The sequence below is a fragment of the Mesocricetus auratus genome, unplaced genomic scaffold (assembly GCF_017639785.1).
Source record: "Mesocricetus auratus isolate SY011 unplaced genomic scaffold, BCM_Maur_2.0 Super-Scaffold_100009, whole genome shotgun sequence".
In the NCBI taxonomy this organism is placed as follows: Eukaryota; Metazoa; Chordata; class Mammalia; order Rodentia; family Cricetidae; genus Mesocricetus; species Mesocricetus auratus.
The window spans coordinates 25,711,844-25,729,023 of NW_024429193.1; the positions used below are offsets into that span (position 1 = coordinate 25,711,844).

General features: G+C 43.2%; 1 protein-coding gene across 4 annotated transcripts in view; it reads left to right on the forward strand.

Moving 5' to 3' along the window:
• The window catches only part of Npnt (nephronectin), a 65,391-nt gene extending 48,729 nt beyond the window's left edge, over positions 1-16,662 (forward strand). For all 4 annotated transcript variants that reach the window (XM_005081984.4, XM_013121939.3, XM_013121940.3 and 1 more), the window contains 4 exons: positions 6,864-6,950; positions 7,457-7,555; positions 12,474-12,730; positions 14,061-16,662. In XM_005081984.4, the coding sequence (XP_005082041.1) occupies positions 6,864-6,950; positions 7,457-7,555; positions 12,474-12,730; positions 14,061-14,144 (527 nt within the window). In that variant the 3' untranslated portion in view covers positions 14,145-16,662. The remainder of the gene's footprint in view (positions 1-6,863; positions 6,951-7,456; positions 7,556-12,473; positions 12,731-14,060) is intronic.
• The last annotated feature ends 518 nt before the right edge of the window (positions 16,663-17,180 follow it).

Here is a 17,180-nt window from a genome sequence, read left to right on the forward strand (position 1 = left end):
GGTGAGGCAGTTGCAGTATGCACCTCACTGGGCGGCTGTGTGAGTTAGATGGGAATGTCCATGTAAACACATCACAGTGATCACCGCATAAGAACACTAGCTGTTTCTACGACCACTGATTCTATGGTAATAACAACGTTTCCTAATTAATTCATAAAAGAAGCCATATAGGCTAGTGATGACTATTTTTTTATTCTGATGCCTTTTCTTATGGTTGACTAAAGTTTTAATGCTATTTTTGATAATATCTTTTCAAAACTAACTGATCTGCAAGTGTGAGCAGAAAATGAAAATAAAAACGATATACTTTGCATATCCTTTGTTTATTACCAAATAATTAGAATGTTGTGTTTAGATCAGGCATTCATAGCACAGGCAAAGTTAAACGAATATTAAAATAGAGACAGTGTCACCTCAACTTTTTCACTGTGAATATAATGACAGTTGTCGCCCAGACATGAACCTGTCCAGGCGGCAAGCTTTCATGAAAGGTCTTGTGAGTAGCAGAAACAAAAACTTCCTTCCTTGTAATCGATGATTTGGACGAGTGAGCTACACCTGTCTTGTAAGTAGGTGGGCTCAGGCCTCAGGTGTGCCGTGCCCAGTTCAAATAACCCTGGTGGGGCGTTTACTTAACACCTGTGTGGAGGTGTGCGTGCTGACCTGGGGGAGCCTCACCTCATGGTTTGCACCGACCTAGAAGAGGGTAGGAGAACAAAGCTTGTGGGATAGTCTCTTGATCCTCACAGCCACGCATAGTGAAGATCCATGATTTGGAGTCTCCGTCACCTTAGGAGTTCCCTGGGTAATGCCTCTGAGTTGTTCTGAAACTTGGTAAAAGGCACAGACTATACGGAGGAAGGAGGGAGGGGTCTGCCTCCACCACAGACTCATTACTGGGCACCTGGGCCTGTCTTCTTCTTTCGCCAGGGAGTTAATTTTTTCCCAGTCCTGTTCATTGTTCTCAGCTCTGTCTTCTGACCTCTGTAGGTCCTTCCTATGGGATACGGAGTTGGAAGCCAGATCTTATTTCTGTAGGGCTCAGCAACCGTTTTCTTGTTTCAGGTAACCAACATTTGGCTAAGATGTCTCTTGAATGAGGGTAAGGAAATTGCAGAAACACATTCCCAATCTTTTTATTTTCTTCTCTCTGCTGAGTATGTTCTGCATTTGGAATGGGGGCAGCAGGGAGAGGAGAGAGAGGGTACTACCCCATAAAGCCATAGTAAGGCTTTTATTGCCATCCTCCATTCTGTTGTCTCTTAAAATACCTAGTTTTTTTTCCCACCTCAAGGGCATTAGAATAGAATAGAGATGGATACATCCACACCTGTCTCTTCAGTGAAGAAAACTGCTAAGCATAGAAAGAATTCAAGACAATGTTATCTGTAATCTTTAGTCCAACAACTAGTGCCAGAACCAGCCTGGGAGATGTCGTGCAAACTACCTTGAGCAGATCCAAAATGCGTAAACCTTCCTGTAATAAACAATGCTTATGAGTCTGCAAGGAGCTTGGTTGTGGGAGGAATATACAGTAATATTTACATTTTCTTTTCTGTGTTTACTGTTAAGATTTTATTGAATAAAAACCGCAGCTGACTGTGAAATCTTATTTATGAATATAGACTATATGTTAATATTATTGCATCTCTGGAGAAACTGTATTTAACAGAATTTACTAAGATCGCTTTTTTTTTTTTTTCAAAAAGGGCTGCTTCTTTTCATAGCTGCTTTTCTCCCATGGACACCAAGACTCTACAGCCATTGTGTAATAGTCCGGTGTCCTTAGTTCACTGCAATCATACTTTATCTCACAGCCTCCATTTTTGGGGGTTAGTGCCATATGTATCCCACAGGCTCCATCTTTGGAAGTAAGTACCTTCTTTCTTTTAGTCAGAAGCAACAAGCAAGATTTCTTTTTTTCTTTTTGACACAGAGTCTCACTATGTAGCCTTGGCTGGCCTGTGACTCCCTATGTAGATCATGGTGGCCTTGAACTCATATAGATTTGCTTGCCTCTGCCTCCCAAGTGCTGAGGTTTAAGCCGTGTGCCGTCATAGCACAAGAATGTTTTTAGTGGTGCAATACTGAATAATAATGTTGGGTTTTTTTTACAGTAATAGTAGTCATAAATGCATTCTACCATCACTATCCTCCTTGTCTTTCTCCAAGTGCAGTGGATCGATAATTTTACCATGCAAACCTCACCTTGTCACTACTGTAAAACCCTTTAGAGTGTCCAATTTCTGCATGCAGAGTTTTAAGAAGGCTTTAAACAGTCACCCGGCAGCTCCCATTTCGTCTGAAGCCTTTCTTCCTGTGTCTGCCTCTCCCCCGGGCTCCTGCGCTGCCCGGTGGTCCACCCTTCAGTTCTCCAGGGCCTTCACTCGCAGCAACTCATCCTGCAGATCTTAGTACAGACATCACTTCTCAGAGAGTTTCCACACCTCCCCTTCCTGGGTGAACTTTGCCAGGCTCCCCCGTCCTACACACACTAAGTAGCATCTTCTGCTTTTCCATTAAAGCACCCACTGCGTCCATCTTCCCCTTGAAGAATGTGGGTCAAATGACAGCAAGAGTGAAATACGTGCTTAGCCCAGTCCCCTGCACCCCTCGCATTGATGCTTTGTACTTTGATGAGGACATCGAAGGAAAGCAAAAGAATGAGCAGGAACACTGTTAGCATCTTTTATTCTTTTGAATCTTCATAATTACACCATTCTAAGTCTGAGAAGGTATCAGATGTGTTTCTGTTTAATTGTATATTTAAATGAATACCAACCAAAATATTGAGGAAGGGAGAGTAATGAAATCCCATGTGTCCATCCTTACTATTTTGCTTTCAGATGTTTTAATTAACATTTTCTCCACCAATTAAAACCACTCCCTTGAATCAAAGGAAGTATATTCATTTCACATATACTTCAGTGTTATAACCTTGCTTACATCGGATATGAAGACTGTTCAAACTTCTAGGAACAATCCAGATGCAAACATCAGATATGTCACTACTGTGTAGCTGTGTCCTTCCAGAACCCTCCATTTTCAGATTGACTTAGGGATTGTTCATATTTAAACTTTTTCTTCTTAACAGCCTCAAAATATAAAATTATTCAGGCATCTGTGCTGGGTTGCCCTTGGGGTTCTGACAGGATATTTGTCAGCTGCAGCCATTAAGAGCACCACCTGTGCACATTCATTATGTTCCCTTTTAAAAGGGCCCCTGTCCTCCTCCTCCTCTCCCCCTCCCCCCCCTCTCTCCCTCTCTTCCCTCACCCTCTCTCCCTTCTTCCTCTCTCCTGTTGCTCCTGTCTCTGGAGGCTGGTCTCCCCTTTCCCTTTTTTATGATCCCTTTCCCTAATTAAAAAAACCTTCTGCTTGAACCTTGTTGCTTGGTGTCTTTCTCACACCGCTTTTTAAAAATTACAATATATAAATCAGCAAATGAAAAAAAGCACTTTAATTTCCAACATTCAGACTACTAAATTATTAATGTATTCCTTATGACCCTTTTTTCTAGTCTTAAAAAAAAACTTTCTTAATATATTGCTGAGACACTACTCAAGTCTCCATACTTATTTCAGCTGGTGTTTTCACATAATGTGACATACGTCCGGGAGGGTATTACGCCCTCTGTTGACACTTCAGTGTGATGTCTTAGTAAGCCACACTGATGTGGTTAGGAAATGAATTAACCGGGGAGGGTTCAGGGTGTCATCACAACACTGGGAGCCTAGGCAGGTGCTGAGCACATCAGGCCTGTGAATCCTTTGGAATGCGAAAGCATCGCCCACTGTTAATTAAATAATTCTTGGACTTGTCTGAAGTCTTAATCAGCCCTCAGAGGCTGGTGGCTAGTGCGGGGAGGTTCACGGTTTTCCAGTGCTTGATCCGGGCCCTCCTCTCCCTGCCATGCGGCACTCTCGCCACCACGGTGTACCCTCTGCGTGACTCTTCTGCGCAGTCTTTACTCCTGCTGCCCAGGGCACCTTTTCGTCACTCCAGCTTTGTGCTCTGTGAGTGGAAGGTTCTGCCTATTTCCCTTTCAGTTTAAGTTGTTCTTTTCAGAGAAAACCTCCCAATCTTCCTTGATAACCTGAAGCCACGTGTCAGAGCACCTGGACACCTCAAAAGCAGACAAGTGCCAGCACAGAGTCCTTCCTCACAGCCCGTAGACTCTACACCGCAGGAGGAGTTCAGCTTCCCTATGCCTGAGGTCACTTCCGTTACTAGAGAATAGAACAAAAGCACAATCATGTCCTAACGTTTTTACAACTTATACCATGAGAAGTGAAGCAGATTTACCCACAACTGTGTACTCCTAACAAATAAGAAAGGTGTTCTCTCAGTCTGAAAATGAGAAAAGGGAAGTTGTCATTGGATGTAATTGCTGTCAGTAATCCAGTACTCCCAGGGGCCAGCGAGCAGCTCATTCACAGTGCTCATCTGTCTGCTGTCCTAGCTTCGACTTTGTCATCCCTGTCTGTGTGTGTGGTGTGTGTACATGTGTGTGGTGTGTTTATGTGTTTGATGTGTGTATATGTGTGGTGTGAATGGTGTTTGTGTGTATGATGTGTGTGTGCATGGTGTATGTAATGTGTGTTTTGTGTGTGGGGTGTGTGTGTCTGGTGTGTGGTATGTGTGTGGTATGTGTGTATATGTGTGGTGTGTGTGTACGTGTGTGTGGTGTGTTTATGTGTGTGATGTGTGCATATGTGTGGTGTGTGTGAATGTGTGTGGTGTGTGTGTGAATGTGTGTGGTGTGTGTGTGTCTGTGTGTGTGTGTGTGTGCACATGCCCACACATGTGCTGTGAAAGAGAAGTCACTTCCCTGTTTTGACTTTTGAAACAAAAGTGGGAGAACAATCCAGATGTAGTAGGCTTAAAACAGTTGCAAATATCACAAGACTGTCCTTGCTAACAGTAATAACATAATTAGAGAAAAAGAACCTTGCAAATGTCATCAGTTTCGCAGTAGCCTATATCTTTTATTCCCTGTCTTATAAAAATAAAGCATTAATTAAATTTCTGGCAAAGAGAAGGGAGTATTCCCTGGCCTCTGTTCAAGAATTCCCTAACCACCAACTTTCCCACATTTTCCCCTACTCTCTGACCCAGCTATTCTTCTTGGCATCTTCAGACATTTCTTTCCTTCCTACTCCTTTTCAAAACTTAAACTGTCCGTTTACCTCTGTGTTTGATGTTGCTGTCTCCGCTAGATAGAATTCTGGGGGCACCCTTGTTGGCCCTGTTCACGCTCTTTGCACCATCTCCTCAGTGCCCATCACGGGGCTGGGCATTTGGTTGGAAATCAAATGCCCATGGAATGAATGCTGGTTCTTGAAGTGTGCTCTTAAGCTCTGTTCACTTGTGACAGTCGATTAAGGATGTAGACAAGAACATGGTTTGTGACAGGATCTTTGCATTTGCTCAGTGATCACAGGTGCCTGTCACCAGGTCAAGCCCTGGAAGTGCCATGTGAGTCCAATGTGATGGATGCTATCAAAGACATCAGGGACTAGCAGAGAGACAGACGTGTGTGTGTGTGTGTGTGTGTGTGTGTGTGTGTGAGTGTGTGTGTGTGAGTGTGTGTGTGGTGTGAGTATGTGTGAGTGTGTGTGAGTGTGTGTGTGTGGTGTGTGTGAGTGTGTGTGGGAGTGTATGTGAGTGTGTGTGTGACTGTGTGTGTGTGGTGTGAGTATGTGTGTGTGGTGTGTGTGTGAGTGTGTGTGAGTGTGAGTGACTGTGTGTGACTGTGTGTGTGGTGTGAGTATGTGTGTGTGTGGTGTGTGTGAGTGTGTGTGTGAGTGTATGTGAGTGTGTGTGACTGTGTGTGTGTGGTGTGAGTATGTATAAGTGTGTGTGTGAGTGTGTGTGACTGTGTGTGTGTGGTGTGAGTATGTGTGTGTGGTATGTGTGAGTGTGTGTGTGAGTGTGTGTGACTGTGTGTGTGGTGTGAGTATGTGTGAGTGTGTGTGTGTGTGGTGTGAGTGTGTGTGAGTGTGTGTGTGTGTGAGTGTGTGTGCTAGAAATTAGAAGTTGTTTCATAGTTCTCTCTCTCTCTATTTGGTATATGTATATGTTCATGTGTGTGCATGTATGTAAGCACATGTGTTCATGTGTTGAGACCAGAGGCCAACATCAGGTATCTTTTTTGTTACTCTACACCTTGTTTTCATTCATTCATTCATTCATTCATTCATTCATTCATTCATTTTTGAAAATCGAGGACAGTTTCATTAGTGGCAAGCTGTTCATTTCCACAGCTGCTGGGAGGAGGGGGTGGGGAGGAAAAGGTGAAGTCATGCCTTTTAAGTCAGGAAGGGAGGTTAGATCTGAAACAGAGAAAGAAAGCAGAGTTGCATTTTCGAGTTAAAACTCAAAAACCACGAGGCCTGATCAGTGAAGATCTGCAAGCACCTCCCTCCTGTTTCGTTTTTTAGATAGGGTCTCTCAGCAAACAGAAGCGTCTATTTGCCTGGGTGGACTGGCCAGTAGTTTCAGACCTGTGTCTGACTCCCCAGCACTGGAACTGTAGATGGGCACTGCCACACAAGCTTTTTATGTGCAGCTGTGAATCCAAACCCAGGGCTCCCTCACATACAGCAGGTACCCTAACAACGGAACAATCCCCCTGGCCCATTACTTGTTCTTGTCTAGAATTTTAGAAAGTTTGGAAGTTGTGTTTTTCACTCGTATCCACATCAACGTGCAGTCCAGATCTCTGCACAGTGAATCCTGCCACCCCTTGTGTAAGATGAGCTGAACTGCACAGGCTTTCCCCTGGCCCTTGTTAAAGACAGGATGTCTTCTCACCGTCTCATTTAAAGAAGGGAAACAAACCATCGGCTTCTGTCTTGCAGTTCCACGGCAGCCTTCAAATGACCTGTTTGAAATATTTGAAATCGAAAGAGGAATCAGCGCTGATGATGAAGCTAAAGACGACCCAGGTAGATGCTATTACATGCCAGCCTCTCCCTCCAGCTCAAGACAAGAACTTTGATTTTCTTTTCAGTTGGGATGCAAAACAATGAGTTTCGTTAATAGGAGAAAATACAAGTGTAGGCCACCTGTCACATTCAAGGAAGTTAAGTGATTTCTTCTCTTTTGTTGTTTTAATGCAACTCAGTTGGTTCAGTCACTTGAACAAAAATAATTATGAGTCTTTAACATCACATTAAAGTGGTGCTTGAATTGTGAGATGGAAGTCAGATTTTAACAGTGACAACCCAATGAAGTCATGAGTTGGGAGCACCCTTGGTTCTGTTTCTGCAGCCGAGTGTCTCTTCAGTTGCGCTGGCAGAAATACATTCCCTTTGAGGTCAGGCAAGTGTTCTGATGGGATATTAAGTTCGTGCGGGAGAACACCCTTGGCATATGGACTTCTCTGGTTTACAAATCACTGGCTGCTGTTTGTTGAGTTTGTGATCATATTTTTCTGGCCACCTCCTTGCAGGTATTCTCATACACAGTTGTAATTTTGACCATGGACTTTGTGGATGGATCAGAGAAAAAGACAGCGACTTGCACTGGGAGCCCGTCAGGGACCCAGCAGGTAAAGGCACATCATCTAACACCTTCTGGCACTGTTTGGTTCTTTTGACCATAAAAGCAAAGCAGACACAATCCATCCCCGTTGTATATTCGTCTTCTTTAGGAGAGGATGTTAGGTAGAGGTCTACTGGATGCCTGTCATGTGACACAGCTAGTTATTCAGGAGGCCAGATGATTTGCCTCCAAAATCTTGGTAAATAAGCATTTAAACTCTCCCTAGCATAAAATTTCAAGGTACTTACAGCACCCAATTCCTCTGAGTAAAAGCAGTGACATAGTGTTCTGTCCCTTGTAGTGACAGTCCCTGGGTATTTTTTGGTCAGTTTGATTTGTTAATGAAGATCTGAGCAGTATATGATGGAGATGATTGAAATTTATACAACACAGTGCCTCTCTGTAAAAAAAAAAATAGCTATACGTCAGATCCTAGAGGGAAGAGTACACATCGCCACCCTGCATCTCTGCATCTGAGAGAGAAGCTTACTAAAAAGCTCATCTTGAAAAATTAGTAGGACTGTAAATTGTGCAATGCTTACTAATGTAAGTGTTCAGTGCTTCATAAGTATTTTGCCTTGCTACTCGAGAAGTAAAGCTACACATTGGTCTCTTCCTTCCCTCGGTAGTTAAATAGTTTTTTGTTTATTTTTTATTTTTTTGAGTGAAGCCAAATTAAGAGTGAGAAGTCTCGCTTGTTTTGTTCCTTTTGGTTCTGATTCTAGCTTCTAAAAATAAAACACACATGATATGAAGGTAAAGTGTGCTATTTTATGTACTTCTGAAGTCTAGTTTTCAAATGTCATTCTGTCTTTAGAACATAATACAGAAAAGGTAGCTTGTGAGCACGTATACTCTAATATAGTAGCTGTGCTGCACAGGTCAATGGGACTTTGTGGAAAGCAGATGGTAGTTGGCTCCCTTGGGATACCAATAGTACTTATAGTATTCTGCAATAGACAGTCTCGGCAACAAGGCTTCAAGTAGTCATTCCAATTTATTAGAGCTTCTAAAATTTAATTAGATATAATTGAAAGATGATTGAATTGAAATAAAAAGGTATTTTAGAATCAATATTTAAGGAAAACTTTTTAAAAACTCAGTATTCAATAAATTGATGCAGTTTTTAAGATTTGTTTTTGTAGCCAGGCAGTGGTAGTGCACACCTTTAATCACAGCACTTAGGAGGCGGAGGCAGGTGGATCTCTGAGTTCAAGGCCAGGCTGGCCTACAGAGTAAGTTCCATGATAGCCAGGACCATACAGAGAAACCTTGTCTTGAAAAAACAAAGATTTGTTTTTGTTATAAAAACCAGGAAATACTTTATCCAGTACTCCTCTCACTCTGTCTTGAATTACTCATACCCATGTAGGGTCACCTCTGAGCATAATATTGTTATCATCCCAAGTGTCTGTAAGTAACAGACTCAACAGATGCTGACATCTGCTCTGTCCCTAGAACATCTCTCATTAATTCTATTTAACCCTCCTAGCCGTCCAGTGAATCAGAGGATCATTGATGTCCAGAGAGTCAATGTAAGCCTCCTCGGGCTGCAGAGCTAGAGTGATGAAATTTACCGTGGTGTAGAATCAGTTCGGTGCCTGTGGCAGTAACATGTGGTTCTGTATCTGATGTAGTTAGGTTATTGGGCCTTTAAGTGAGACTAGACTGGGTTGGACTCCTGGCCCACAATAGTTTGCAACAGAAAGATCTTCTACAGGTGTCCATGATGAGCCTGTCAATGGTGGTCATGGCCTTGATGAATAACTCTTTTGACTAGGTACACCATGAAGAGCAATTCATTCTGTGTTTAAAAGAACTCATTGGCTTTGTAGAAGGATGCTGTTTGCAGTAGCCGCTGTAAACTAGTCTGAATTGATTCTTAGAATGCTTTTTCAGAACTGTGTACTACTTTTCAACACTATTCATTGTTACCACATTTGTAGACATTCTGATTTGTGGGTCAAACTCTTCTTGTCCTCTGGTAGAAGATGTGTGAAAGTTGAATGTAGAGGGGCTGTATTTTAAGTGATCATTGGGCTGTGCTAGAGCAGAACAAATGGAAAAGATGTGACAGAGCCTAGGTGACAGGCCAGCACCTGACCATTAGATCTGGCTCCTATAGGATGCTTTTCTAGTTTTTACCAAGAACTTGGATAAATGGATATCGAATTGAGATACGTAAGAAATCTTGACCTAGCTGCAACCCCATGCTGGACAGAAAAGTGATTGTGTGCTGGCGGAACCATCATCCAAGAGGCTGGCTAATGGACCCTGCAGGGATAAACTGATTCTGAGTATGTCTCAGGGTCTAGAAACCAACCACAGCTATGGAAAGGTGTAAGCAAGCGCTAACTGACTTCATCCTGAGTGACTTTTCTGTTTGTTGTTTCCAAAAGGGGGGCTATTTCTGTAGATCTGGTCCTTTTCCAGAAGGAAAAATTTGTGGTGGTGAAGTGGCTGTTCCCCTTCTGAGAGCCTGTCTCATCTGAGACTTATTTGCACATCTCTCAGAAGAGAGTGGCCTGGATGGAGAGGTGTGTCTTCCTTTACCTGTGAGGAGTGGGTGCAGGCCAGAATGTTTAACTGGGGAAAAGCACTGCTTTGAACCAGTTGACCCAAGGTTAGAATTGTCCTTTGTGATTTAAAGGGATGGGAAGTAGTGCCCGTGGCAGAAAACAACATAGATGGTCAACCCTGAAGAAGAGCTTTTGCTACAGCTACTGGAAAGAGCAGGCTGGTGTGGGGAGTTGAGCCTCTGTTGGAGACGTTTGGTGGTATGTCCTCTGACAAGGCTGTGAGGGCCTATGTTCCTGTGGAAAATGTCTCTCAGGAGAATTTCCCAAGGGAATTGGTGACAAGTTTTCTGCTTGGAGAAAAGGATGGGAAGACCAAAAGATGGCAGGAGAGTTGGAGGATCATGGGAGTGTAGACTCATTCGGAACTGTTCCTCAGAATATGCTGGGGAATTCTGACCTACGTGTGTGCTATGGCATGTGGCATCCCCACCCCTCCCAAAAATTAGTCACTCAATCAGTAAGTGAAAATTTAAGACCAAAAAATAAAATTAAACCCAAGTCAGAACAGCTGGATGGAGGAAGAATAGTAGCAACTTTAGTCATCATCATCCCAATTTTAGGGTTTTGAATATGTGTAGAAAAAGGGTTGTTTGAATTTTGGGTGCCTTGGTTTATTAGGTGCTCCGTTTGCATGGAGTATCTTGAAAAATGTATTGGCATACATTTCACAGAGTTTTTTTTTTTTTTGGTTTTACGAGACAGGGTTTCTCTGTATTGTTTTGGAGGCTGTCGGTAGAGCCTGGCCTCGAACTCACAGAGATCCACCTGCCTCTGCCTCCCGAGTGCTGGGATTAAAGGCGTGCACCACCACCGCCCGGCTCATTTCACAGAGTTTTAAGATAATCCCTGTTTTCTTAAAACTTGCAGGTTCACTGTAATAATCCTACCTTGGCCTTACCCACAGTACCTGTGATGACTCAGAAGCCAACTTAGAGACAGACATTTAACATGCACATAGAATTTTCCGCCAAGTATTTTGGTGGGTGTCAATATGTGAGGGAGGGAGCCAAAAAGAGGGAGGAAGCCAACACATTGTGTGTTTTTATTGACTTGGATACATGAGTCAACAACCAATTTTCTGGCAGGTTTTTGCTATGTTTTTGGAGCATCAATCATTTATTCAACAAATAACCAAAGTGTCCGCTCTATCCTAGGGTATTAATGGGGAGGTTTGAGATACACAGGGGACTGGCTTCAGTTATTTGTAGCCTGCAGGGAGGACGTAGCACAGAACATGGGAACACCACAGTTACTCAAATGTCATTTGCTACTTAGAAGAATACCAACCTGAACTTGGTAGAGAAAAGCCCACTGGTATAAGATGACATCCCAAGTCTCTTGGCATGTTTTGTAGAAACAAAGCGTAAGGTGATGACGATGGTCTGTCATTAAACCGAAAAGGAAATGAAGTTTCTCTCGAAGCAGATACCAAGCACATTCTTCCTGTGGACAAATCAGTGTCAAAACTCCCAGTGTGTTTTCAGTTGGCTGGGACAAAGCTGTCTGAAGGGATTAGCATCTGTACCCTGGCTTCCCACTCACAATGCTCTTGAGAAGCAGTAGCCCCTCTTCCCTGGTGCTTAATCTTTCTTTTTTTTCCCTGATTGTGCTTCTCTAACAGAAGAGAGATGGGAAATGGATAGACTCAGGAGTCTGAGGACAGCCAGGGTGACCTGTCAAAAGTGGTTTTTATTGTTTTTGTGTTCCCTTAGATGTAACAAGACAGACAGACAGACAGAGATACACAGTTACAGGTTTGCTTTAATGTGTGTATCTTTTAAATCACTAACCTCCAAATGAAATTGTTATCTTGGGAAGGTGCAGACAGTATCCGGGCTGCCTGTGTGTTTTCCTGGGGTGAGCTATGCCCCCATGTGAGAAAGATAGCAAACTGTCCTTTAAAACACCCTTCTGCAGTTAAGGACTATGTTTTTAAGTGGGGAGGAGAGAATAAGGAGAAATAATGCTCTTTCGGTTACTTTGTGTTCTATTGTCCAGAGGTTAATTGTCCACAAATAAATTTTATCCAGGAGATTATGGGTCATTTCTACTAGACCAGTGTGGGATGCATTGGTGAGGATCAGAAGGTAGGGTGTGCCTAGGGATGTCTGATGGTATCCAAGGAAACAGCCAGTGTTTCCATACTAATCATGTGTTGTCTTTGTTCTCTATGGGCAAAGTATGTGGGTGTTATTTGCAAACAATAGGCACAGAGATAAGCTCTATTTTTCTTCTTCAAAAAAGATCTGGGAGTCTTCACTAATGAATGTTATAGTCTGAAGCTTACTACGAACCTCCTGTCCATGCGGTTTGTGCTGGAAAGAGGCCCTGCTTTTCCCGTTCCAGGTGGACAGTATCTCACAGTGTCTGCAGCCAAAGCCCCAGGGGGAAGAGCTGCCCGCTTGGTGCTGCCTCTGGGCCACCTCATGCATTCAGGGGACCTGTGCCTGTCGTTCAGGCACAAGGTGGCTGGGCTGCACTCCGGCACACTGCAGGTGTTTGTGAGAAAGCATGGTGCCCATGGAGCAGCCCTGTGGGGAAGAAACGGTGGCCATGGCTGGAGGCAAACCCAGATCACCTTGCGAGGGGCTGACGTCAAGAGCGTAAGTAGTTCCCCAAATGGAGGCTCTGCCTTCAGAGGCGAGCTCGGGAATAGGTCTGGAAGAAGCCTTGCTCTGTGGATTTGGATCCAGTTGTCTGTAGCTTTTCCCGGGCACAAGATCCCCATCCATCGCCTCTTTCCGAAATTCTTAACTGCTTCTTCATCCTTCTTTGCTGCGACCTTGACCACCATGCCCTCACTCTCTCGCAATGACAAACTGTTTTCAAGGCGAGAAAACTAGCAAAATTGAAAAAAAAAAAAGTTGATAAAAGCATCCAGGGTCTTGGGCGTTATGAGTAATAGTGCCTGCTTTTTCTTTACCTTCAATTCCTTAAGCTTCCAGCGGTTACTTTGATAACCTCTGTGGAGGTAGTCCTTCTTTCTGTTTTCAAGTGCTCCTTTGAAATTCATTTTCCCATTAGGCCCAGAGATCACAGTTAAGCAATTCCAGATAGGATCGCGGATCCAGGGTTGAAAAGCATTGTTCAGGATAGGTCATGGGTGGTGATAAAAGTAAAACTGTATTTCAATTTTAAAATTTATTTTAAATAACCTAGTCTTGGCTGGCGAGAAAATGATCTGTCACATCCCACCAAAATAATGGGTGAGTTTGGGAAAATGCCATCTTTCTGTAGATTCTTACACACCTGTGCTGTGAAAAACCTCCATTCGTGCAGACTTCCCCGGTCATGTTAGAATCACAGACCCCATCACAGCTTTTACAGGGGCCCTGAGATCCTGTGTACCGTCTGCCTCCGTTTTCTTAATGTTTATGGTGGAGAAGTAAGACAGGCAAATGCATTGCTCTAAGTCATAGTACTGAAAGTTTTGTCCTGTTTTAAGCAGGAATGCCACACAGAGGATAAAACTTGAGGGCAGACATTGGGCATCACACAGCCAAAGCAACAGTGTGCTTGGACTATGGCGTATGCATCTGTCCCACTGTGGGCAGTGAGGGATGTTATCTAGAGAAAACCAAGGCAGACTGTAAGCCTCGAATCTTCTAGCTCTTCAGCGCCTACTTTCTCAGATCTATGTTCCACCACACTCGTCTTTCTTCTAAACCTTGGTAATCTTTGGCCAGTGTCCACTGCAAGCATTCCTGCAGTCAACTAGTGTGTAGTGAGAATGCCGATTTGAAGAGTAACTGATCAAAGTGCATCCCAGCAGGCACAGGGTCTGGATTGATGCTGGCACCTGAGTCCCGGTGTTTCCTTTTGCTGTAGAAGTCTAATGTTTGGTTTGGGGGAAGGGTTGCCTTATTATGCTCCGTGAGTGAGCACTGGGAAGGGGCAGAGGAGGCCTGACCAGTGTGTGCATTCTCTCCCTAGGTCATCTTCAAAGGTGAAAAAAGGCGTGGCCACACGGGGGAGATTGGATTGGATGATGTGAGCTTGAAAAAAGGTCACTGCTGAGAAGAACTCTAGCAGCTCCAGAGCTCGCAGTGAACTGTGTCGCTCTTCCTCTTTTTCCAATCCTTGCCTTCTCATCTCCCCCTTATCAGGCCTAGGGCAAGAGTGGGTCAGGAGGAAGGCTGGTTGGTGACTTAGGTCTCAGTGGCCTGCTTTTGTACCATCCCAATGAACAGTGACACCCTCCTTGAAGTTTGGGAGCATCTGGAGACATTCAGTCCCTTCTGGGGTGGTGCCTTTCACCCCGTATCTCCTTCATGAAGGTCTTTGGCACATGTGACCCATGCCATCCTTCATCCTGGTTACAGAGTGGGCCTGATAGCCAGTTATGGGAGAAGTTTCCATTCTGTACAAAAGGCATTCTGTGATCTGTCCAGTGTCGTGCCGTGAGTAGCGTTGACTCTGCTTACAGTATGGTGTACAGTGAGCTTGTGGACCTAGTTGATCCTTTTCACTCGTTCTGGCCTGACCTCACTCTGACTTTTGCTGCCATACACTTTATAATAGAAGGGTGTATAATGTATTAAGATGCATTTATTCTTGTAAACCGTGTTTTTCTTTTAAAGAGAGTTATGTAGGGTGGGCATGGAATTCCTTGTTAGTAGTACTGTGTTTGTGTAAATGTGCTATTAATATAAATATGTACGAGTTCCTGATATTCACAGACTCTAGTTGCAAGGTCAAAGGCAGCTTATGATAGCCTGAGCTAAAAAAAAATGCATGGTGAAATGTCATCCATGCCATAACCTTATACTGACAGAGATGTCTGGATGGGGTAGTGGAATGACTTTATTTCATTGCCCTTGAGTTTGATCTTTACAGAAGAAAGTTAAACCATTAATGGAAACAAGGACCTGCAGTTAATATATAAAACCGTCATGCTTTGAGTTATGCTCTAAACCAACAGCTTTCACTATTGTAACATGGCTCCACCGGTGAGAAACTTGGTAGAGATGTATGGGGAGTGGACGTGTAGGGGAGGCCCATGGGCCAAGCATCCATAATGATCTTCAAGTTGACAGGGTGTCCGCTAGTGTAGCTCATGGCTTCCCATGTGACCCCAGGCTGGGATGGGAAGCAGGCCTGTGCACCAAAGCACTGCATGCAATGGAATGAGACCCACGCAACCCAGGAGGACAGTATTGGAATTCTAATATCCACAAAGTCCCAACTGTAGCTCTTCCCTGTCATACCTTCGCTCAATTAAAAACTCATAACTTTAAGGTGTCAACTTTCTCCTTACATCGCTTTCATTTCTGATGAAGTAATCAAAATATTTTCTGCTGTTTTTGCCAGGAAACACAGAGATGATTAAAGGGGTGGAAAGAAAGATCTATGAGGAAAAAGTAAAGGAACTGGGATTGTTCAGCCTGGAGAAGAGAAGACTGAGGGACAAACCATTGATGGTTTTCCAGTATGTGAAGGGTTGGCACCAAGAGCTTGGAGACCAGCTGTTCTCCATGTGCACTGAGAATAGAACAAGAGGGAACAGGCTTAGGCTAGAGTGTGAGGGGGCACTTTCTGTCAGGGGCAGCTGTTAAGCCAGATACTTCACAAAAAGAAGTGTGAAAATCGTGATCTCTCTCTCTCTCTCTCTCTCTCTCTCTCTGTCTCTCTCTCTCTCTCTCCTCACCTCTCTCCCCACACCCTCTCTCTCCCCTTCTACACCCCACCTATCTCTCGCTTTCCTGTTCATCTCCTTTCTTCCTCTCTCCCTCCCTTCCCTACATTTAAAAAACTATTTAAGGTGCTTACTTCAAGGTAAAGTACCAGATTATGGGCTCTAGAAGATACACTGGTTCTCACAGTATATATCAATGAGTCTTCAGAAATAAGTGATTTTGGACTAACAACAAATCCCCCAAACTATTTATTTTTGAAGAGGTTACAACAGATTTTGCAGTAGCTTACTAATATCCTAATGGGCGGTGTTAATGCTGATTCCAGGGTAATGGTGTGACCCTGTTGGTTGTTCAGCGGTTGCTTATTGAGACTTGTTTTTTGGAGAAACCCCGTGAAGAAACACCAGTCAGAGAGATATTGTCTCTACTTTGCATGTGACAAGTTAATGTGGCTACTAAACGTGTGTCAATCACAGCACTGTTACCCTTCACCTTTACCTCCTCCTATGGTCCACTTTCAGTAGGAGTCTTTCCAATTCCACAAGCTGGTACATTTTTTTAAAACAGGCTCAAGTGACTTTGTCATCTAATTGATAGAGACAGAGTTGGGACTTCTGACCTGAGTCTTTAACTAAAGCCTGATATTATGTTCTTAGTTCCATTTTTCATGATTCAGTTCCTTTTTGGTCATGTTAACTACACAGCTGAAGATGAAAGGGGAAAGCAATTGAGAATTTCACTTTTAGGTGCCAATAAGACATTGCACTACACTGAAGAAGTTATCCAAAGTACTGTATAGCATCTTGTTTATTATTTAATGTTTTCTAAAGTGAAAATGTTCATGGTTTTCAAAATGGTCAAATAAAAGCAATCTTTGTAAATAAAAACACTGTTAATAATGTTGGTTGTCTCTTTCCTGCTTTTTTGGCTTCTGGTGTTTGTGCCTGGGGTCCTAGAGCAATATACTGCTGTTTTATACCCATGCGTGAATTTTCTTTGCTTCCTAGAAGACTGGGAACACAGATATTATTATACTTCCTGGATTATAAACATGAAGCTCATTTCATCATATCCACAGACAGGAGAGAATGGGCCATTGGGATGTATGCTTGCCTCACTAAATGAGTTACATTTTGCAATCTACTGAAACATTGCTTTATATGCCGAGATAAGCTCTAAGTAAATACATACTTAAGTATATATGCATTATAAAACATTTTATTAGTAATCATGTTCATTTATAATGTTATATTCTCACCCCAATAACTTTTCCTGGTGGAAAGAAAAACAACTTTGAAGGAACAAAATGAAAATATACAAGAATAAAAGTCCTTGCATGGAATTAGGAAGAACACACTTACCACTGCTCTAGAGACCACAGGACTTGGGAGAGTGCAGCCAATAAATGGGGTTGACT